Source organism: Hypanus sabinus, chromosome 8, assembly GCF_030144855.1.
Source record: "Hypanus sabinus isolate sHypSab1 chromosome 8, sHypSab1.hap1, whole genome shotgun sequence".
Taxonomy (NCBI): Eukaryota; Metazoa; Chordata; class Chondrichthyes; order Myliobatiformes; family Dasyatidae; genus Hypanus; species Hypanus sabinus.
Genome location: NC_082713.1, coordinates 95574538 through 95598876, shown reverse-complemented (window position 1 = coordinate 95598876; position 24339 = coordinate 95574538). Strand labels below are relative to the sequence as shown.

The following is a 24339-nucleotide window of genomic DNA, read 5'->3' as shown; positions in this document are numbered from 1 at the left end:
TGTTTCTTAAGTGTTTTATATGCACGGAAAGGTAAAATATATACTATATACTAAGACAGACTTTTGACTAACTGAAGCTAAATAATAGTGGATGTACTTGTTCTGACTTACGTAGAAGTCTGACTCAAAGACGGACTCAGGAACGGAACTTGTATGTAACCCGGGGAATGCCTTGTAACACAAAACCTAAAATAACAGTAACATATAGTAAAAGCAGGAATGATATGATAAATATACAGCCTATATAAAGTAGAAATACTTCCCTGCAGTTGTTGCAGCACTGTCCACTGCAGCGAAAAACTCACGCAAGCGCTCTCAGCAGAAACATTTGCTCCAGTAACTTTTAAGCTATGAAGCTGCCAACTCATACCAAATAACACAAAAATACACAGCCTATATAAAGTAGAAATAATTTTATGTACAGTGTAGTTTCACTTACCGGAATTGGGAAGACAGCGAGCACCCTGATGGTGTGTTAGGCTGAGTCATCGGAGGTTGGGGTAGTGGGAGGGAGGGGAGACTGGGGTGTCATCTCATCGTCATCTGTTTCCACCAGGGCAGGCAGGTCACCTTCTATTTCTGCCTGCCTCGATGTTGAAGGTCGAGGTTCGTCGTCTGCTGTGGCTGATATGGAAGGCTTGAAAAACGATAACATGCTTGACTGTTTAGCCTCACGCATTTTTCTATCATACAATTCTTTGTAAGCACTCAAACCATCTTGCAAATATGCCCTAAACCTACGTACCCTTTCAAAATTAAAGTCATACTTTTCTGCAATCATTGCAGTGTTATCAATCACAGTGAAAATCTCATGCAATTGCTTCTCGTTCAGTTCCTGGACGACTTCACTTTCGGGACATTCGCTACTGTGTTTGGTTTTGATTGTTATCCTTTCCTCTTGCAATTGCATCAGCTCTTCATCTTTCAGTTCTTGGTCATTGGATGCCAAAACCTCTTCAACATCATCTTCGTCAACTTTCACAAACCCAGCCTCCTTAGCCAAACTCACTATTGCTATATTTATTGTTGACGGTTCAAAGCCTTTAAAATCGTTCACTGCTTCAGGACATAGTTTCCTCCAAACGCCATTTCTCATTGAAACTGTTAGCCTTTGGAGAGCATCTCCAATGTCGGCGATTGCCAGTTTTATATTGTACTCTTTCCAGAACTCTCGCAAAGATGCTTCAGAGTTGCCCTCTCTGTCAATGGCACTTACAATAAAACACATCACATTTTTCATATAGAAAGCCTCAATTGTGGCTGTTAGGCCTTGGTCACACTGCTGCAGCAATGACGTCGTATTCAGCGGTAAGAACGCAACACAAATGTTACCGCCGTACTAGGTAATGCCAGGTGGATGAGCAGCACAATTATTGACAATCACAAAACACTTATTATCGAGGTTATTTTCTCTACAGTATTTTTCAACAAAAGGACTAACGTATCCACCCATGTACTCGTGGGGGGGGGTAAAAGCACTTGGGTATTCCAACCACTTGGATGGGAACAGAACACAATGGGAAGTGTTTTCTTATCAACGCTTTTAAGTGCTTTCGATTTTTCTGAATGGTACACTAGTAGAGGCTTAAGGGCAGCATCACCAATGGCATTAATAATAGACATTAGGATAAACCTGTCCTTCGATGCCTTGTGTCCCTGAGCCTGCTTTTCTTCTATCGAAATAAATGTCTTGCTCGGCAATTTTTTCCGATAAATTGCAGTTCTGTCACAGTTAAACACTTGCTTATATGAATAACTGCTTTCTGTAATTATTTTCTTCAGATCTGCTGGGAACTTTTTGGTAGCTTCGGTATCAGCTGAAGCACTCTCTCCAGTAAACTTTAAGCTATGAAGCTGCCCTCACCTCAGAAACTGATCAAACCACCCATGACAATCTTCGAATTCCACTTTCGCAACACCTTCATCACCATCGTCCAGTGCTTTCTGTTTCAGCTTATTAAAAAGACTGATTTCTCCTTGAGTATAAGATAACTTAACGGAACACCTTACTTTGTACACCCATTAATCCACTCAAGCAGTAGACTTTCCATTTTATCCATTATTGAATGCCGACATTGGGATCTGTTTCGAAGGGATGGTCTACATCTGAACCGTAGGGGTACTAACATTCTTGCAGGAGTATTTGCCAGTGCTGCTCGGGGGGGGGTTTAAACTAGATGTGCAGGGGGCAGGGATCCAGATCCAGAGGGTTGGTCAGAAGGTGCATGGGGTTAAATGTGTACAAGGTTTGGGTGATCTTGAGAAGGTCATCAAAATTCAGGGTCAATTTGCCCGATGGAAGTTCAAGGAGCTGGGTTAGGTACAGTAGACAGTGTTTTAAGCAAAGAGAGGAGGAATGGGCTAAGAATTCTATACTTGAATGCGCGTAGTGTCAGAAATAAGACAGATGAGCTTGAAGCTCAGATGAAAATGGGGAACTACGATATTGTTGGGATAACGGAGACATGGCTGCAAGGGGATCAGGCCTGGGAATTGAGTGTACCAGGGTATAAGTGCTATCGTAGAGACAGAAATATGGGAAGAGGGGGTGGGATGGCCCTGTTGGTGAGGAATGAGATTCAGTCCTTAGCAAGAGGGGACTTGGGAACAGGGGAAGTAGAGTCTGTGTGGATTGAGCTGAGGAACAGTAAGGGTAAAAAGACCCTAATGGGTGTTGTGTACAGGCCCCCAAACAGTAGCGTGGATATTGGGTACAAGTTGATTAGGGAGTTAACATTGGCATGTGCTAAAGGTAATGCAGTCGTTATGGGAGATTTCAACATGCAGGTGAACTGGGAGAATCAGGTAGGTGCTGGACCCCAGGATAGGGAGTTTGTGGAGTGTCTAAGGGATGTATTTTTGGAACAGCTTGTGCTTGAGCCAACCAGGAACGAGGCTATTTTGGACTTGGTGATGTGTAATGAACAGGAATTGATAAGTGATCTTGAAGTAAAGGAGCCATTAGGAAGTAGTGATCATAACATGATAAGTTTTTATCTACAATTTGAGAGGGATAGGGGCAGATCAGAGGTGTCAGTGTTGCAATTAAATAAAGGAGACTACGGAGCCATGAGGGATGAGCTGGCCAAAGTTAAATGGGCGGATGCCCTGGCAGGAAAGACAGTGGATCAGCAGTGGCAGATATTCTTGGGGATAATACAAAAGATGCAAATGCAGTTCATTCCAATGAGAAGGAAGGATTCAAAGAGGGGGAAGGGGCCACAGTGGTTGACAAAGGAAGTCAGAGATTGTATACATTAAAGAAAAAGAAGTATGACAGGGCTAAGATGAGTGGGAATACAGATGATTGGGAAAGTTTTAAGGAACAGCAGATCTTAACTAAAAAAGCAATACGGAGAGAAAAAAACAGGTATGAGCTCAGTCTAGCCAGGAATATAAAAGGGGATAGCAAAAGCTTTTTTAGCTATGTGAAGAGAAAGAAGATAGTTAAGAACAATGTTGGCCCCTTGAAGAATGAATTGGGAGAAATTGTTATGGGAAACAGGGAAATGGCAACAGAATTTAATGCATACTTTAGATCTGTCTTCACCAGGAAGGACACAAGCAATCTCCCAGATGTATGGATGGGCCAGGGTCATAAGATATCAGAGGAACTGAGACAGATTGACATTAGGAAAGAAACTGTGATGAGTAGACTGGTAGGACTGAAGGCTAATAAATCCCCGGGTCCAGATGGTCTGCATCCGAGGGTTCTAAAAGAGGTGGCTCAGGAAATTGCGGATGCATTGGTAATCATTTTCCAATGTTCCTTAGATTCAGGATCAGTTCCTGAAGATTGGACAGTGGCTAATGTTGTCCCACTTTTCAAGAAGGGAGGGAAGGAGAAAACGGAGAACTATCGCCCTGTTAGCCTAACGTCAGTCGTGGGGAAGATGCTCGAGTCCATTGTTAAGGACGAAATAGTGGCACATCTAGATGGCAGAAATAGGATTAGGCCGAGCCAGCCTGGATTTACCAAGGGCAAATCATGCTTGACTAATCTGTTGGAGTTTTTTTGAGGGTGTAACAAGGATGTTAGACGAGGGTAAGCCAGTAGATGTTGTGTACCTAGATTTTCAGAAGGCATTTGATAAGGTGCCACATAGGAGATTGGTGAGTAAAATCAGAGCTCATGGCATTGGGGGCAGGGTTTCAACATGGATAGAAAACTGGTTGGCAGATAGAAAGCAAAGGGTAGCAGTGAATGGGTGTTTCTCAGACTGGCTGGAGGTGACTAGTGGGGTACCACAGGGCTCTGTATTGGGACCACAGCTCTTTACGATTTATGTCAATGATTTAGATGAGGGCATTGAAAACTATATCAGCAAGTTTGCTGACGATACTAAACTGGGTGGCAGTGTGACATGCGAAGAGGACGTTAGGAGAATACAGGGAGACTTGGATAGGCTGAGTGAGTGGGCAGATACTTGGCAGATGTCATTCAATGTGAATAAATGTGAAGTTATCCACTTTGGAAGCAGGAACAAGAGGGCAGAGTATTGTCTGAACGGTGTCGAGTTAGGTAAGGGAGAAATGCAAAGAGACCTAGGAGTCCTAGTTCACCAGTCAATAAAGGTGAATGAGCAAGTGCAACAGGCAGTGAAGAGGGCAAATGGAGGGCACTGGTGAGACCACACCTGGAATATTGTGTACAGTTTTGGTCTCCAGGTTTAAGGAAGGACATTCTGGCAATTGAGGAAGTGCAGCGTAGATTCACTAGGTTGATTCCTGGGATGGCAGGGCTGTCTTACGCAGAGAGATTGGAGAGATTGAGCTTGTACACGCTGGAATTGAGGAGATTGAGAGGGGATCTGATTGAAACGTTTAAGATAATTAAAGGATTTGATAGGATTGAGGCAGGAAATATGTTCCAGATGTTGGGAGAGTCCAGTACCAGAGGGCATGGATTGAGAATAAGAGGTCAGTTATTTAAAACAAAGTTGAGGAAGAGCTTCTTCTCCCAGAGAGTTGTGGAGGTGTGGAATGCACTGCCTCGGAAGACGGTGGAGGCCAATTCTCTGGATGCTTTCAAGAAGGAGCTGGATAGATATCTGATGGATAGGGGAATCAAGGGATATGGGGACAAGGCAGGGACTGGGTATTGATAGTGAATGATCAGCCATGATCTCAGAATGGCGGTGCAGACTCGAGGGGCCGAATGGTCTACTTCTGCACCTATTGTCTATTGACTAAAAGAAACAACTTTGCTTCGAGCAGAACCAACAGTAACATTGGCAGCTTTCAGGATTTCCTCTCTGCATGTAAATAGTGCGAATGGTGGACACAGGCAAGTTCAACACGCAAACACTGTCCTTACTTCATTCACCACGATCGAAATGCTAAATTATGTCTAGCTTTACACTAAGTGTAGCACTTTTACGAGCTCCTTTAGGCTTTTCTGATACCTTAGAATTCATCTTGGTAACAGATGCACAAAATAGATCGAGATGAAGCACAGATGCTCATAGGCACATGTTTAAGCAATGGTGGCTAGAATGCAGTTCCGGAGAGAAGCTTGGCTGCTTGGGGCATGCACTGCCTTTTTTCGTAGAAGTGAAAACACCTTCCATTAGCAAAAACACGGTACTAATGTAGGTCTTGTGTAACAGCAAGGTGTCATAAAGTGAACGTTTGGAAAATGGGGTATTGTAGTATATAGTGTATATTTTACCTTTCTATGCATACAAAACATTTAAGAAATGTATGTATTTCAGTAATTAAACCACTGCATTGCTTAGCAATAATTGTAACTTTCATCGGTGCAGGGCCTTCACATGCTCCATTATTCTCACTTTATACTTTAAAATTGTTCCAATTGTTGACTGATTGTAGCCTAATGCTTTTCCAATGACTGATGGCATTTCACCTCTTTCCAATCGCTTTATTATTTCCACTTTCAATCACGATCATTTTCCAGCAACGGAACAGAAACACTGCGGACTCAGCAGCAGCCGTGGGTGACGGGTCCCGAGCTCCGCTGGATCCTAAAGTCCACCGCACTGAGACAGGTTAAATAAGGGACTTGAGCATCCGTGTTTTTTGGTATCAGCGGGAGGTCCCAGAACCAATCCCCCATGGATAAGGATGGCAGATTGTACTGATGTCATAGTCCTGACTCATCCAAGCATTTTTAAAGTGACACCCACAGTACAAAACAGTGGTCACATAGTTCCTTTAACTTGGGAACTATCTTCTTGAACTCCCTTTGCAAAACTTCGTCACTCTTCCTATCTATGTCATTGGTACCTAAGTGGACCAAGACTTCTGGTCATTCACCCTCTCACTTAAGAATACTGAGGACTCAATCCGAGATGTCCCGGACTCTGGCGACCAGGAGGCAACATGCCATCTGGGAATCTCATTCTCGTCCATAGAGCCTCCTCTCTGTTCCTCTAACTAACAAATTCCCTATCACCACAGCTCTCTGCTTCTTCCCAGCATACCATCCCACCCCCAACCTTTAGTTCTCAGTTGCAGAGCCAGGCTCAGTGCCAGCAACCTGACTGCGAAAACTTTCTTCTGCTACATTTCACCTACCCCCCCCCCCCCCCGACAGTATCCAAAGTGAAATACATATTGTTGAGGGGGATGGCCACAGGGGTATCGTGCACTGGTTCCCTAACCCCCTTTCCCTTCCTGACTGTCACCCAGTTTCCTTTGTGTTGCACCTTGGGTGTAACTACCTCTGTGACCTATCCATCATCTTCTCTGTACCCCCCCCCCCGGCCTCCAAAATGATATAGAGTTCATCCAACTCCAACTCTTTACTGTAAATCATTAGAAGCTGCAGCTGGATGCACTGCTCACAGGTGTAGTGAGAGACTGGAGGTCTCCTTGTCTTCCCACATCCTGTAAGAGGAGGATTCCATTATCCTGCCTGGCAACTCCATTGTTCTAACTAGGCAAACATAAAGGAGGACTAATATACTGTCATTGGGGTGGGGGGGGGGGGGTGTCTCTACCTACAGCATTTTCTTTTTTTTGCCTTCTCTGATTGAAGCTTCTACTCACGAAATCCTCAGAGCTAATGCCGCAAAGTCTCTTCTCTAATTCTGTCCTCTCCAATGATAGCCACTCTGCCAATGCTGTTCCAAATACCCCTACCTAGCTTTAATTTGTTCTTGTCAGTCAATTAGGTGCTACTCAAAGCTACAAACTGCCATGAATCACTGCCTCTTCAATTCATTTGGTGAATCTGAGTGAACTATGTCTTTTCAGGCTTCTGATGTCTCTGATTGGGCACTTCTCAAAGCTGTTTTATATTTATGTTTGTATTTACGTTAGCACATTTCCGTGTCTTCTGCTCTCTGGTTGATCTGTCATTTATCCTGTTGTAGTTACCACTCTATGGATTTTGAATGTTCACAGAAAAATGAAGCTTGGGGTTGTATATGATGACATATGTACTTTCATAATAGAATTTACTTTGATAAACCCTTAACAGCTACAAAGAAAGCACACTGCAGGTGAACAACAAAGTGCAAAATCATAACGTGGTTAAGTGTCCAACTTATTGGACTAGAAAACTATTTAATAGTATTATAACAGTGGGGTAAAAGCTGTTCTTGAGCCTGTTTATATGGGCTTTCAGGCTTTTGCATCTTCTACCTGATGGAAGAGTGAGAATGTCCAGGATGGGTGGGGTCTTTGATTATGCTCGCTGCTGTACTGATGCAGTGAGAAGCATAGACAGTGTCCATGGAGAGCAGGCTACATTCTGTCATGCGCTGAGCTATGTTCACAGCTCTCTGCAGTTTCTTGTAGTCACGTACAGTGTAGTTTCACTACCAAATTAATCAGGAGTACATGGAGAAGAAGAATTGAAGGAGTACATATCCCAGAATAATAGGACTAGCAGAAGGTTGTGAGTGTTACGCTGGCACCAGAAGCAAGGCAATAGCTGCCCTCCAGCACATTGCAAACCATAATGTCCATTTCACTATGTTTCAATAAACATGCAACCAATAAAGCTTATCTTCAAAAATCTTTAATTTTAGTAGGGGAGAAGCATGGGAAGAGTTTGATTGTAATCATGGAATAATCATAGTGAAGTTGTATTACTATATAAAACTGTAGAATTCAGCAGATAGAAAGAGTTTGATTATTATCCCATAGTTACGGTAAACTAGTATTACTGTGGAATTCTGCTGATGGCAGCTTGATAATGATAAACAGTGATTTTTGGATCAGATATATTGTGCTTGGTAATATTGACAAACAGTCCTTAAATGGAGGTCTTTGATTTGTGGATTTGATGATTGGCTCTCTTGTGTACTCCCCTTTTCTTTGGTCATCTGTTCGCCTGTCTACATGATACAATCAGTTCAAGGTCTTGTGTGCAACAGTAACCAAGTTGCTTTTGAGAACCATCCTTCACACAACTTGAGAGAGAACGTGTTCAGGTATATCAGTTTATGTAGTATAACTGACTGAATGAATGCATGTAGTTATTATATATTAGATTTGTTATTGTTTCAAATATACTTGTGGGATACACAATATTATTGAAAATAATGTTAAATCCATTTTTATAAATTGAAATACTGAATGTTAATGTATTTCTTACAAGCTTTCTGCGAAACAGACTAATTTGAGAAAGATTTTGTTCAGTAAATTGTATCCTCTTTAAAAAAAAAAAATTCCAATGCACTCTAGGTTTCTTTTATCTGATAATATTCACATTTTTAGATATTTACATTGGGTAACAACTTACAAATGACAACTTACAATTACAGGGAATAACTTTATTGCTTGCTCGAAGTGTAGGAATGATGGAAATGTCAGAAATATAAAATGAATATTATAAACAAGTTTATTATAAAGCACTTTGGGTTAAAATAATATTGCTATATTTAAACCACATATAACCATATAACAATTACAGCATGGAAACAGGCCATCTCGGCCCTTCTAGTCAGTGCCGAACACTTACTTTCACCCAGTCCCACCAACCTGCACTCAACCCATAACCCTCCATTCCTTTCCTGTCCATATACCTATCCAATTTTTTTAAAATGACAATATCGAACCTGCCTCTACCACTTCTACTGGAAGCTCGTTCCACACAGCTACCACTCTCTGAGTAAAGAATTTCCCCCTTGTGTTACCCCTGAACTTTTGCCCCTTAACTCTCAACTCATGTCCTCTTGTTTGAATCTCCCCTACTCTCAATGGAAAAGGCCTATCCACATCAACTCTATCTATCCCCCTCATAATTTTAAATACCTGTATCAAGTCCCCCCTCCTACACTGCAAAGAATAAAGACATAACTTGTTCAACCTTTCTCCGTGACTTTGGTGCTGAAACCCAGGTAACATACTAGTAAATCTCCTCTGTACTCTCTCTATTTTGTTGCCATCTTTCCTATAATTTGGTGACCAGAACTGTACACAATACTCCAAATTCGGCTTTACCAATGCCTTGTACAATTTTAACGTCACATCCCAACTCCTGTACTCAATGCTCTGATTTATAAAGGCCAACATACCAAAAGCTTTCTTCACCACCCTATCCACATGTGATTCCACCTTCAGGGAACTATGCACCATTATTCCTGGATCACTCTGTTCTACTGCATTCTTCAATGCCCTACCATTTACCATGTATGTCCTATTTTGATTAGTCCTACCAAAATGTAGCACCTCACACTTATCAGCATTAAACTCCGTCTGCCGTCTTTCAGCCCACTCTTCTAACTGGCCTAAATTTCTCTGCACGCCTTGAAAACCTACTTCATTATCCGCAGCGCAACCTATCTTAGTATCATCTGCATACTTACTAATCCAATTTACCACTCCATCATCCAGATCATTAATGTATATGACAAACAGTTATTCACCACTACTCTCTGGCATCTCCCATCCAGCCACTGTTGAATCCATTTTACTACTTCAATATTAACAATTGAACCTTCCTAACTAACCTTCTGTGTGGAACCTTGTCAAAGGCCTTACTGAAGTCCATGTAGACAACATCCACTGCTTTACCCTCGTCAACTTTCCTAGTAACCTCTTCAAAAAAATTCAGAAAGATTTGTCAAACATGACCTTCCACGCACTAATCCATGTTGACTGTTCCTAATCAGACCCTGTCTATCCAGATAATTATATATACCATCTCTAAGAAGACTTTCCATTAACTTACCCACCAATGACTTCAAACTTCGAGGCCGATAATTTCGAGGTCTACTCTTAGAACCCTTTTTAAACAATGGAACCACATGAGCAATACACCAATCCTCCAGCACCATCCCTGTTTCTAATGACATTTGAAATATTTCTGTCAGAGCCCCTGCTATTTCTACACTAACTTCCCTCAAGGTCCTAGGGAATATCCTGTCAGGAACCGGAGACTTATCCACTTTTATATTCTTTAAAAGTGCCAGTACTTCCTCTACTTTAATCATCATGTTTTCCATAACTTCCCTACTTGTTTCCCTTACCTTACACAATTCAATATCCTTCTCTTTAGTGAATATCAAAGAAAAGAAATTGTTCAAAATCTCCCCCCTCTCTTTTGGCTCCACACATAGCTGTCCACTCTGATTGTCTAAGGGACCAATTTTATCCCTCACTATCCTTTTGCTATTGATATAACTGTAGAAACCCTTTGGATTTATCTTCACCTTACTTGCCAAAGCAACCTCGTATCTTCTTTTAGCTTTTCTAATTTCTTTAAGATTCTTCTTACATTCTTTATATTCCTTGAGCACCTCATTTACTCCATGCTGCCTATATTTATTGAAGATATCTCTCTTTTTCCTAACCAAGTTTCCAATATCCCTTGAAAACCTTGGCTCTCTCAAACTTTTAACCTTTCCTTTCAACCTAACAGAACATAAAGATTTTCTACTCTCAAAATGTCACCTTTAAATGACCTCCATTTCTCGATTACATCCTTCCCATAAAACAAATTGTCCCAATCCACTCCTCCTTAAATACTTTCACATCTCCTCAAAGTTGGCCTTTTTCCAATCAAAAATCTCAACCCTGGGTCTAGTCCTATCCTTCTCCATAATTATATTCAATCTAATGGCATTGTGATCTCTGGAGCCAAAGTACTCCCCAACACATACCTCCATCACCTGACCAATTTCATTCCCTAACAGGAGATCCAACACAGCCCCTTCTCTAGTTGGTACCTCGATGTATTGCTGCAAAAAAATAACCTGAACACATTTTACAAACACCAAACCATCCAGCCCTTTTGCAGAATGGGCTTCCCAGTCTATGTGTGGAAAATGAAAATCTCCCAGAATCACAACCTTGTGCTTACTACAAATATCTGCTATCTCCTTGCAAATTTGCTCCTCCAATTTTCGGTCCCCATTAGGTGGTCTATAATACACCCCTATAAGTGTTACTACACCTTTCCCATTCCTCAATTCCACAAATAGTCTCTCTAGATGAGCCCTCTAATCTATCCTGTCAGAGCACCGCTGTAATATTTTCTCTGACAAGCAACGCAACACCTACCCCTTTTGTCCCTCTGATTCTATCACACTTGAAGCCATGAAATCCAGGAACATTTAGTTGCCAATCACACCTCTCCTGCAACCATGTTTCACTCATAGCTACAACATCATATTTCCAGGTATCAATCCATGCTCTAAGCTCATCCACCTTTCTTACAATACTCCTAGCATTAAAAATAAATGCATTTAAGGAACTCTCCACCTCTTATTCTCTCTGTTTTTCCCTAACGGTGCAAACAACTTTATCTTTTTCTTCCTTCTCCTCTACATCTTCAGTCTGAGCGCTCCCCTTCTCTATCACCTGCCTATCCTCCCTCACACACTGTCTACTAGCTTTCTCTATTTGTGAACTAACCTCCTTTCTCCTAGTCTCTTCAATTTGATTCTCACCCCCCAACAATTCTAGTTTAAACTCTCCCCAGTTGCCTTCGCAAATCTTCCCACCCAGATATTGGTCCCCCTAGGATTCAAGTGCCCCAAAAGTGGTCCCAATGATCCAGAAACTTAAATCCCTGCCCCCTGTTCCAATCCCTCAGCCATTTATCCTCCACTTCATTCCATTCCTACTCTCCCTGTCAATGGCACAAGCAGTAATCCCGAGATTACTACCTTTTGCGGTCCTTCTTCTCAACTCCCTTCCTAACTCCCTATATTCTCCTTTCAGGACCTCTTCCCTTTTCCTACCTATGTCATTGGTATCTATATGTACCACGACCTCTGGCTCCTCACCCTCCAACTTCAGGGTATCTTGGATGCAATCAGAAACATCCTGGACCCTGGCACCAGGGAGGCAAACTACCATCCAGGTCACCTGACTGCATCCACAGAATCGCCTATCTGACCCCCTAACTATCGAGTCCACTATTACTACTGCCTTCCTCTTCCTTTCCCTACCCTTCTGAGCTACAAGGCCAGATTCTGTGCCAGAGGCACGGCTCCTGTTGCTTCCTCCAGGCAGGCTGTTTCTGTCTCCCCCCCCCCCTCCCCCCAACAGTACTCAAACCTAATTAAATAAAACAGAACTAGTTTTTGTAACTATCTTACACAAGGAGAAAGCAGTTCTTTACCACAGAAAAATTAAAATATAAAAAGTTAAAGAACACCTGGACCCCTACCCTGTGAAAGTGCTGCAAGTAGTCACAGATTTTTAATGTTGGACTGTACTGATTTATGCATACACCCAGTGGCCACTTTAATACTACTTGTACCTAATAAAGAAGCCACTGAGCATATGTTTGTGTCATTCTGCTGCTGTAGCCCATCCATTTTAAGGTTCATGTGTTATGCATTCAAAGATATTATTCTACACAACACTGTTGTAATATATGGTTATTGTTGCCTTTATTGTCAGCTTGAACCAGTGACCATTCTCCACTGACTTCTCATTAACAAGGCATTTTCACCCACAAAACTATCACTTTTTTTTTGTTTTTCACACCATTCTCTGTAAACTCTAGAGACTGTTGTGTGCAAATACCAGGAGATCAGCAGTTTCTGAGATACTCAAACCACCCCATCTGGCTCCAACAATCATTACATGATTAAAGTCACTCTGATCACTTTTCTTCCCCACTCTGATATTTGGCCTGAACAACAACTGAAGCTCTTGACCATGTCTGCATATTTTAATAATTAAGTTGCTGTCACATGATTGGCTGTTTAGATATTTGCACTAATGAGCAGTAGTAAAGGTATACATAATAAAGTGGTCAATGAGTTCATACTTGGTAATTTTCCACCCAGGAATATATTTTGTACCTCAAAATACTTGTAAGAATTCTAATTATTGTGAAGCCAGTTAAGTTGTGTAGTATCTCACTGTCAGTGCCCTGGAATTGTACAATTGTAATAGCCAATGACAAACCACAATTGTCATATTTGTGTAAACTCAATTGCAAGGAAAATATTTTGCAGCCCCATCACGGGTACATACTATTAGATAAGGTACATTCATGAGAAAAACAAATTAAAGCTAATTTATAAACAATGTTTAGATTAAATTCAACTTTATTGTCATTGTGCCGAATACAGATACAAAGCCAAATGAAATGCAGTTAGCATCTAACCAGAAATGCAATGAATAGTGTAATTTACAAAATAACTGCAAATAAAATGTTAAGTGTTACAGTACACAAATATTAAAAAGTACTGAAACAGTACAATATGGGTGCTATACTGCTTAGCACCGTGATGTGAGTTTCAGCAGGGTCACAGCCTCGGAAGAAGCTCTGCCTGTGTCTGTAGCGTCTACCGGATGGGAGGAGAGTTTAAAAAGTCCATGGTTAGGGTGAGATGCATCCTTGATAATGCTTTTCGCCTAGCCCAGGCAGCGTTTATGGTAGATGTTCTCAATGGTGGGTAATTGAGTGCCGATAATCCGCTGGGCAGTTTTTACCACACGTTGGGAGTGCTTTGTGGTCCGATATGGGACAATTGCCATACCACACTGAGATGCAGTTGGTGAGTATGCTCTCAATGGTACAGTGGTAAAAGTCCATCAGTATCCTGGGACAGAGGTTAGCTTTCTTGATGCTCCGCAGGAAATAAAGGCGCTATTGCGTCTTTTTGATCAGGATGGAGGAGTTCAGGGACCAGGTGGGATCCTCAGAAATATGGACACCAAGGAATTTGAAGCTTGATACATGCTGCAGTACAGCTCCATTGATGTAGATGGGGACGCGAGTGTGGCTCCTAGCATGCCTGAAGACCACAATGATCTCCTTGGTCTTCTGGGTGTTAAGGGCCAGGTTGTTGTCGGCACACCACGCGGCCAGGGGCTGGACCTCATCCCTGTAGGCCGTCTCGTCATCCCCTTGATCAGGCCAACCACCTTTCCTCAGCCTTCGCAAAAAGTAGAGATGCTGCTGGGCTATGGAGCCGGTGTTGAGGGACCAGGTGAGATTCTCCATCAGGTGAACACCAAGAAATTTGTACAGGACTTTTAGTACAGGTCATACCTTCCCAAGAAGAGAACCCAGTGATTCAGAAATCTGAAACCCTGCCCCATGCACCACTTCTTCAGCCACTCTGTGCTATCATCCTATTCCTGCCCTGACCAGCATGTGTTACTGGGAATAATCCAAAGATTATTATGTTGGAGATCCACTCATCTGCCTCTTCCCTAGCTCCTCCACTCACTGTGCAGGACTCTTTTCCCCTTTCTACCTATGTCATTGGGGCTGATGTGCCTCACGACCTCTGGCTGCTCACCCCTCCCCTTGAGAATCTTCAGTGGCTCTGAGACATCCTGAACCCTAGAATTTGAGAGGCAACACACCATCATTCTGTGTCCTCCTTGACCTCAGAAGCTGCTGTCCATCTGCTAAGCTAGCAAGTCTTCTGACACGATCACTCTGCCTTGCTTTACCCTTCCCTGCTACATGTCAGAGCCAGTCACAATGCCACTGACCTATCTGCTGCTGCTGTGGCTTGGTGGGTTATTCCCGTCACCCCCTGCAGGATCCAAAGGATTGTACTTGTTGAAGGGAATGGCCACAGAGGAACCCTGCACCAATTGCTTGCTCCTCTTAATTCTGCTGGTGGTCCCCCCAACTGCTCTCTGAAGTCTACACTCTGGGTGTGACCATCTCAGTAGAAGTCTCATCCAAGGTTTAAAGCCTCTGGATGATCTAGAGTACATTCAGCTCCAGCTCCAATTCCTTGACCTTGTCTGTTAGGAGCTGCAGTTCGATTCACTTCCTGCAGATGTAGTCAGCAGGGTGACTTTCAGGTACCCTGAAATGCCATATCTCACAGGAAGAGCATCCAATTGCCTGTACTACTGTCCTGCCTACACTTGTTATACCACTAACTTCTCAAGCTTAAGTTCTAAGCCAAAGCTTGTTGCCAAAGCCTGGCTAGTCTAACACTGTCCACTCCAACAATGGCAGCTCCATTTGCACCTCACTTCTCTTTATTGGTCTTTGCTGACTGCCTAAGAGATCACTACGATTGCAGGCTGCCAAAAAGATCCAAAAGGCCTGGAGCTTTTTCTTTTAAACCTCACTGTCTCACCAATGAATGACTTCTCACGCTGTTTACATCCTGCCAAACATGCATTGAACTAGCATTCAATGTTCAGATCTCAGGATCTATATTGAATACAACAGTAATCAGTAGCTAAAACTGAACAGTGATACAATGGGAGATCATGAGCCCAAACAGGAAAATAAGCAATTCAAGCTGATGTGTGGAATCTTGTCTTCAGTAAGGAACCAGAGATGAGGCTCCTAGATGAACTGGTGAAGAAAAATAAATCTGACAAGATTCAAGAACACAGACTAGAGGGGTGTCCTTTTAGAATGGAGATGAGGAAGTATTTCTTTAGTCAGTGAGTGGTGAATCTATGGAATTGTTTGTCACAGGCCGATGTGGAGGCCAAGTCTTTATTGTCACCAAACAATTGATACTAGAGCGTACAATCATCGCAGCGATATTTGATTCTGTGCTTCGTGCTCCCTGAGGTACAAATCAAAGTAAATATAATAAAAACAAATTAAAAATCATAATTAGAAAATAGAAAAGGGGAAGTAAGGTAGTGCAAGTCAGGTCCGGATATTTGGAAGGTACGGCCCAGATCCGGGTCAGGATCCGTTCAGCAGTCTTATCACAGTTGGAAAGAAGCTGTTTCCAAATCTGGCCGTACAAATCTTCAAGCTCCTGAACCTTCTCCTGGAGGGAAGAGAGACAAAAAGTGTGTTAGCTGGGTGGGTCATGACCTTGATTATCCTTGCAGCACTGTCTCTGACAGCGTGCAGTGTAAAGTGAGTTCAAGGATGGAAGATTGGTTCGTGTGATGTGCTGGGCTGTGTTCACGATCTTCTGCAGCTTCTTCCAGTCTTGGACAGGACAACTTCCATACCAGGCTGTGATGCACCCTAGAAGAATTCTTTTTACAGTGCATCTATAAAAATTAGTGAGGGTTTTAGGGGACAGGCCAAATTTCTTCAGCTTTCTCAGGAAGTAAAGGCGCTGGTGGGCTTTCTTGGCAGTGGACTCTGCTTGGTTAGACCAAGTCAGGTCATTTGTGATATTCACCCCAAGGAACTTAAAGCTTTTGACCTGTTCCACCTGTGCACCACTGATGTAGATGTAGTGTAGTCTGCTACTCCTTCTGAAGTCAACAACCAATTCCTTCGTCTTGCTGACGTTGAGGGATAGGTTATTGTCTTCACACTGTTACGAATGTGCAGCAACTCTGAGGGGCCAAAGGGTACAGAGTCGCCTCCTCCTTTTTGAGAATCGCAAGATCGCTATTAATTCGGGTCTGGGACCCAGGAAATGAGAGAGAATCCACAAGGTTTGGAATGTGTCCTGACCTCAGCGAAACAAAAACCCCTGATAATGGCTATTGTCTCCTGGAGACGGAATTGTGTATTGAGTACTGTACTATTCATTGAAGCCCTCAGGGGATGACCAGAGTGGGCTGGTTGAGGGATTGCATCATCCCAACGTGATTGACATCTGAGACCCCGTGAGTAAGGATAAAAGAGGGTCTGGGGAACAACCCCTTTAGACGCACCAGGAGAAACGCTAGAAATCCCGTGACAGCGTTTAATAGCCACAGCCGGTGGGGGCTCGTGTGCGTCCTTCCCTTGCCTGGGATTGGCGGGCTCGCCATGAAAGAATGGCTTTAGCTAAAGGAGAGGTCACGAGTGAACGGCCACACCAACGGGACTCCCGATGGATCGAAACCATAAAAGGAAAAGCTGGCAAGTTTTTCTCCCAAAAAAAAATCTCTCTCTCTCCAACCAATGGCTGCAGCCTGCATGAACTGAGTGACTTTTATATTTCCATCGGACAATACATTTATCCCCTAGACAACGATAGAGCTTATTTCTTATTGATTATTGTTATACCCGCACTTTTAGATTTGGTATTGATGACGTATATTATCGGTATGTTTGCATTGATATTATTTTTGTGTATTTTTACTAATAAATACTGTTTAAAAATAGTACCATCAGACTTCAAAGGACCTCTCTATCTTTGTTGGTAAGTGACCCAGTTACGGGATTCGTAACAGCACCATGCCTCCAGGTTCTTAATTTCCTCTCTGTACTCAAACTCATCATTACCCAAGATACAGCCTACAATTGTGGTGTCATCAGCAAACTTGTATATCAAGTTCAATGGAAACTTGGCTACACAATCATGGGTGTACAGTGAGTACAGCAGGGGGCTGAGTACACAGCCTTGTGGGGCACTGGTGCTCAGAGTGATTGTAGAGGAGAGCTTGTCCCCTATTTTTACAGCCTGGGTCCTGTCTGTGAGGAAGCTGAAGATCCAGCTACAGATCTGAGTGCTAAGACCCAGGTTCCAGAGCTTAGGAATTAGTTTATTTGGAATGATGGTATTAAAAGCAGAGCTGTAGTCAATGAAAAGGAGCCTTACATATGTGTCTTTATTCTCCAGGTGTTCTAAGGAGGAATGTAGTGCAAGACAGATGGCATCTGCCATTGACCTGTTGCTCTGGTAGACGAATCGCAAAGCACTGAGGTTGACTGGTAGGTTATGGTTGATGTGTGCCATAACCAATCGCTCGAAGCACTTCATAGCAATTGATGTCAGAGCCACAGGTCTGTAGTCATTCAGGCATGCCACCTTGCTTTTCTTCAGCACTGGGATTATCGTTGCCTTCTTAAAACACGAGGGGATCTTAGGCTGAAGCAGGGAGTAGTTGAAGATGTCTGCAAACACTCCAGCTAGCTCGCTTGCACAGGCCTGGAGAACCCGTCCCGGGACACCATCTGGGCCTGTCGCCTTCCTTGGATTTATCTTCAGGAAGGCTCTTCTAACAGCATCCTCGGTGACAATGAATCTTAATCCCACCAAGTCCAGTTCATCTGGAGGGAGCGGGACGCTCCTCTTCTGTTCAAATCTTGCATACAATACGTTAAGTTTGTCAAGAAGAGAAGCGCTACAGTTATTGATATTCCCAGCCTTTTCTTTGTGCCCAGTGATCTCATTTAGACCCTGCCATAGTCTACTGGCATCCCTCTGGTTAGCCTGGGCTTCCAACTTGGCTCGATATTGCCTCTTGGCGCCCTTAAAGGCTTTCTGGAGTTCACGCCTGGATTCCGTGTAGCAACTGGTGTCTCCGGACCTAAAAGCCGCAGCTCTAGCCTTCAAAAGGGACTGGACCTCATAATTCATCCAAGGTTTCTGGTTAGGGAATACCCGGATCGTCTTGCGAGACACAGTCCTCTGTGCATTTCCAGATAAAGTCCGTGACAGCTGAGGCATGCTCATTGAGGTTAGCTGCCAAGTCCTTGAATACTAACCAATCCACTGATTCGAAGCAGTCATGGAGGACCTCATCCGTTTCCTCTGTCCAACGCGACACCACTTTTGACACTGTGACCTCCCGCTTGAGTTTCTGTTTTTAAGCCGGGAGGTGGAGTATGGCCTGATGGTCCGATTTTCCGAAGTGAGGTGGTGGGATGGAATGGTAGGCATCCTTGAGTGCTGTGTAGCAGTGGTCAAGTATGTTCGGCCCTCCAGTGGAGCAGGAGACATGTTGGTATAACTTTGGCAGTGCTGTTCTGAGGTTGGCCTGGTTGGTGGAAGTGTCCTGTGGGGATCAATTGGCGGGTCACGTCATCGGGCACTCCAGGTCGGACCAAGTGACGGGGGAGGCTCCACTGCCACATCCAATTCCCGGAGGCCCGGGCTGTCGATCGGGTCGGGCCCCGAAGCAGACACTTAATCCAGAGGGCCGGGCTGCCAGCTGAAACAAGTCTGTGAACTGAGTCACGGTTGCAGAGTCCTCCACTCCAGCTGAACCCCAGGCTCGATTTCTGAGGTTGGCAGTGGAGGCCTCACTTCCAGCAGCTGTGGATGGCCACCAACAGGGCTCTATGGTGGTTGCTTCTGGGGTACCTTGAGGTCTCCGACGTCGCTTCTGTGTGATCGTCTGTTTCGGAGAGCTGCTGGTCGGAATGGGCCATGTTTCCAGGTGCTCCAACACGGTAGCAGGCCGCAGGTCTCTGGGAACATGGTGGACTTCAGACCAGGCCTCACTGATCAGGTCCAGGTGCGGTCCATTGTTGAAGAAGCAATTCTGGCACGTCGATGATCTCCACCTGGGTCAATAGCTTCACCAGGGTGTTGATCTTGCTAGATGTAGCAAATTGGAGGTTTAGAGGGGTTTCTCGGGTATAGGATAGTGTAGAGGGCAGTTTGCTCGGGAGAGCACGTGCAGAGTCACCAGATACCGACGCCATCTTAATAATATGAGATTTATGTAGATTTGAGGCAGAGGTTGATAGATTTTTGATTGGTCAGGGCATGAAGATATTTGGGGCAAATGCAGGAGATTGGGGCTGAGAGGCAAATTGAATCAGCCATGCTGAAATGGTGGAACAGATGCAATGGACCAAATGGCCTAATTCTGCTCCTATCATGGTCTTATGATGAGGAGAAGATAATGTTCCCCTGTCACTATAGTGACATGTTCTGTCACAAGCTGCTTTACTTCTGAAGTCACTGGAAGTGAACTGAAGCAAATAGAAGCTACTGTGAGCTGCAGATGGACCAGAGATGAACTTTGAGAAATACCATTCTGGTAGAATGAGCAAGATGGGCCAAGTGACTGTCCTCGACTGGAATTATTTAGAGGGTAGGGATTACTCCATTTAAGCTTCAATTAGCTCCATGCCTTGTGGCTTCAGATCTCAGAAGTGGGATTTCAACCTTCCAACACATAGGCAACTGCATCAGAATGAACATAAATGATTGGGAATCCATCAATTAAAACTACTTCACATAGCAGAACTCTGAATAGAAAAATAGAAATGAAAGGCTTTGAATCAATTTTTCCTACTGCCTTGACAAGCTTGTTCATGAGTGAATGTCCCATGGAAATGCTCAGTGTAAAGATTGAGGACTTTGGAAAAGATAAAGCTTCACTCTTCCTCTTAACTGAATTTCTTACACTAGAACACGGGGAAGAAACATTAGTGTCACAATAGTTCAAGATATTTCTATATGTAAAATTTGATGTACAGGCATTCAGTCTCTGGCCTGACATTAGTCTCTACTCCCACCCAACCACTTTTGGGCATGGTCCTTTCAGATTTTGTCCCAATTAGGCTGTAATCAAATCTATCCTATTCATCTTGGCAAATAGTGCAGTGTGGTTATTAGCTGAATTCTTTTAAAACCCCTCCCCTTCCCTTTCACTACTAAAACAGGAACTGTTCTTTCAGCATCTGCTCTGGAGCTTTGCCTCATTGTAAATTTTGTTAATTTAGGCTGGAATTGGTAAATATTGATTGAGTTCTTGTCAACTGCTTTGAGGAGTTGCACTGAGTTCTTGTGGGATGTATGTTCTGGTAACCAAAGCAATGAGCTGCCATACAGTTAAATTGCACAGTTGGATTTAAACTAGTATGAAATGTTTGGTCTTTCAGTTCATGAAATTCATTTTAATGAAAAAACTTTTTGTTTCAAAGGTAATGTTGCAATCTCTATTAATTTTGGGACATACTATTAATAAATCATCGAGCCACCTGCAGAGAAAGTCACCATTTGGCACAATATGCCTGTGCTGGCTCTTTCAAAGAAGTATTTAAGTGGCTCCACTTCACTATTCATTTCCTAATCTCCTGTAAATCATTACCTTTTCAATATTTATCTAATTCTCTCCTGTAAGTATGTGTTGGCAGATGCTCCAGTGACCTTTCATCATTTCAACCAATTTATAAAAGTTCTCTGTAAATAAAAGTGGTTTCTTACAACACCCCATCCCTTATGCCCATACCACAAGTGCATCTGAGGAACTCCAGACCTTTCAATCTACTGCATTATGACTTTTCACTATATTGCCTACTTGCACTGCACTTTGGTAGCTGTCAGACTTTATTCTGCATTCTGTTTTTGTCTTGCCTTGTACTACTTTAATTGTCTTAAATACTGTTCATACAGATCACATCATAAACACAACTGAGGATTTCCACTGATCTCAGCACAGTCCCAATAATAATAATAATAATAATAATAATAATAAATAAACCAATTCCCTGATTTCAAAGATTCATGAGAATGTTGCCAGGGCTTTGAGAGCCTGAGGTACAGGGAGAGTCTGGGGCTTTTCGTTGGAACATAGGAGACTGAGAGATGACCTTATAAAGGGTTATAGAATCGTGCAAGGCATCAATAGGGTGAATGCACTGTCTCTTTTTCAGAAACTAGAATTCTAAAACTAGAGGGCATTGGTTAAGGTGTGAGGAAAAAGAATTAAAAGGAATCCCTCATTGTAAGTATTGGAATACACTGCCAGAAAAAGTGATTTTAACAGATACAATAACAACATTTAAAAGACTGTTAGATAGGGAAGGTTTAGAGAGATTTTATTCAAATACAGGCAACATTAGCAAGCTTAGATAGCTGGCATGGATAAGCTGATTCTGTGCTATATTGCTTAATAGGTAATTTGGAAACCCTGAATTTCAGTTAGTGATGTACCTGGTTGTTTGACATCTATCCTTTACTATGATTTACTCAGTCTTTCAAATTGTTTAATACAATCTCAACAGCCAGTGTAAAGAATTCCATATTTCACAATTCACAATGAGGAGAACAAATTACTTCCTTAGTCATTGGAGATTATATATTTTTTCTGCCTTTTATATGTTCTTTAAATGGTTTAATTTTCTTGAGAATTCATAACAATGGCTTGAATGTTGGGGTGAAAATGCACATATTTTCCCACATAAGTATTACATAGTTCAGAATCACAGTGAGTGTGTTCATTATGGTGAAGTTTCAAACTTGCTACCTGTTCTTTTCCAATGGCACTGAATCATTGAAGAATGTATAGTCCAATTGTGAAATGTAACAGTGTGGTCAATCGCTGGAAGATTCACTCAGAAACCCATGTGGTTAGAACTGCAAGCACCTGTTAAATGCTAAAGTTACACTTTACATTTACTACTTTAGAAGTCTTCTGGTGTTTTCTTATTAAATTCTAACTTTTTTATTTTTGAGTGCTTTTGAATATCGGTTTATCCAGCTGTTAAGGTTATCTCAGTCATTTCATTGGGTATGATTTATCCAGGTTTCCATGAGCGATAAGATGTAAAGGAGAGCTATATACTTGGCAGCGAGGAACCGGCTCAAACTTGTCAAATCTAATGTACTGTTTAGACTTGGTACATAAGTCAGCAGCAAGGGCTAGCTCACTACTGGTAAAAGCAACACAAAACAAAATGCTGGTTGAACTGAGCAGGTCAGGCAGCATCTATGGAAAAGAATAAACAGTCAACATTTCAGAATGAGACCCTTCATTGGGACTGGTGAAGTGTCTTGACTTGAAACATTAACCATTTATTGCTTTCAATTGATGCTGCTAGATCTGCTGAGTTCTTCCAGCATTTTGTGAGTGTTACTCTGAAGTTCCAGCATCTACAGAATCTCTTGTGTCACTGGTGTTGTGTCATGATATTCTGATAATATCACGTTTGTAGCCTACTCTGGCTGTTACATAATTAAATTGTTGACGTCAATGGAAAGAACAAGTACTTTGACAAATATACAGTTGACCTTTTACTGATGTTTTACAAAGGAGTAAATATGTATTGATAGGACTGCCAGCTATTACAAATAGTATGTTGACTCAATGAAATCTCTTTTTCCACCCGTCTTTTAACAGAACAGTGTCTAGGAGATCTCTGCAGACATTGAAACGATACATCAAAACCTAAAATATTGCTGGTTTCTCTCTCTTTACTGGCTTTGTTTTGACTGAAGATATGGATCGCATGGAACTAGACAGAGTAGGAAATGAGGCTGATGATGAGACCAACAGTGATGACAGTATCGATGATGGCTATACCAAATTACCAGATCTAGAGAAAGCTACAATTAGCAGGTAAGCATGAGATGATGGAAGCTTGTATTTGATGCAGAAGTTAATCTCTCTGACATGAAAGCTTAATTCATATTTTGGATTTAAATTCGTACTTTAAAGTTTCAACTAAAGTGAACTATTTGTTCAGCTATGAGGGGTATAGATGGGGTAAATGCAACAAGGAATTTTCTCTTGAGTTTGGGTGAGACTACAAGAAATCATTGGTTAAGGGTGAAAGGTGAAATATTTGGGGAAAACGTTGCCACTCAGAGGGTGGTGCATGTGTGGAGCAAGCCACCCACTGAAGTGTTAGATGTGAGTTTGATTGCAACATTTGAGAGAGGTTTGGATAAGTATATGGATGGGAGTGATATGGAGAGATATGGTCTAGGTGTGGGTTGATGGGACTGGGCAGAAAAGCTATTTATCATGGACTAGATGGGCTGAAGGGCCTTGTTCTGTGCTGGAGTGTTGAGTCTGTCTATTTAATGGGCAGTATGAGAAGAGTTAAATTCACTTTAGTTGTCTAAAGTAAAAGCTGAGCTTTTGTCTGCAGATGGCAGCAGTGCACCTGTGTACTGAGTTGGAGAAATATGGATTTGTGGGAACAGTGATATATACTATACCATAGGGGTAGAAGACTATGAACCAAGTCTGGAAGATGAGATTAATAGGAATGGCTACTAGTCAGCAATGAACAAGTAGGCCAAATGCCTTTAACAATACTGCATCAGTAAATGGCTCTATAACGTTGAATATTTTAAAAAAAAGAATACCTTTATTAACCTCAAGTAATGCTATCATAGCAAAAGATGAATGTTCACACTGATGGTATACTGTGGCTTCATTGTGGGCCATCTATAGAATCAATTGTTCTCCCATGCAAATCCCAAACCAGATTTTTGGCACCAAACAGGACAAGGGAATAACATACCTCCACAGTAGATTCCTCTGTAAGTCACCCATTCCTTCCTCATCGCTGATTCTAAATCCAATAACTCCCTTCCAGAAGGA

The 24339-nt window shown here is 42.5% G+C and overlaps 1 protein-coding gene across 7 annotated transcripts in view; it reads left to right on the top strand.

Annotated features, from left to right (window-relative positions):
* slc38a4 (solute carrier family 38 member 4) overlaps positions 1-24339 on the top strand; it is a 158677-nt gene that overhangs the window by 72513 nt on the left and 61825 nt on the right. For 4 of the 7 annotated variants that reach the window (XM_059977502.1, XM_059977503.1, XM_059977500.1 and 1 more), the window contains one exon: positions 23128-23346. In XM_059977502.1, the coding sequence (XP_059833485.1) occupies positions 23228-23346 (119 nt within the window). In that variant the 5' untranslated portion in view covers positions 23128-23227. Of the gene's footprint in view, positions 1-8330; positions 8403-23127; positions 23347-24339 lie in introns of those variants that run through there. The other 3 variants (XM_059977504.1, XM_059977505.1, XM_059977501.1) reach the window with 3 other exon arrangements.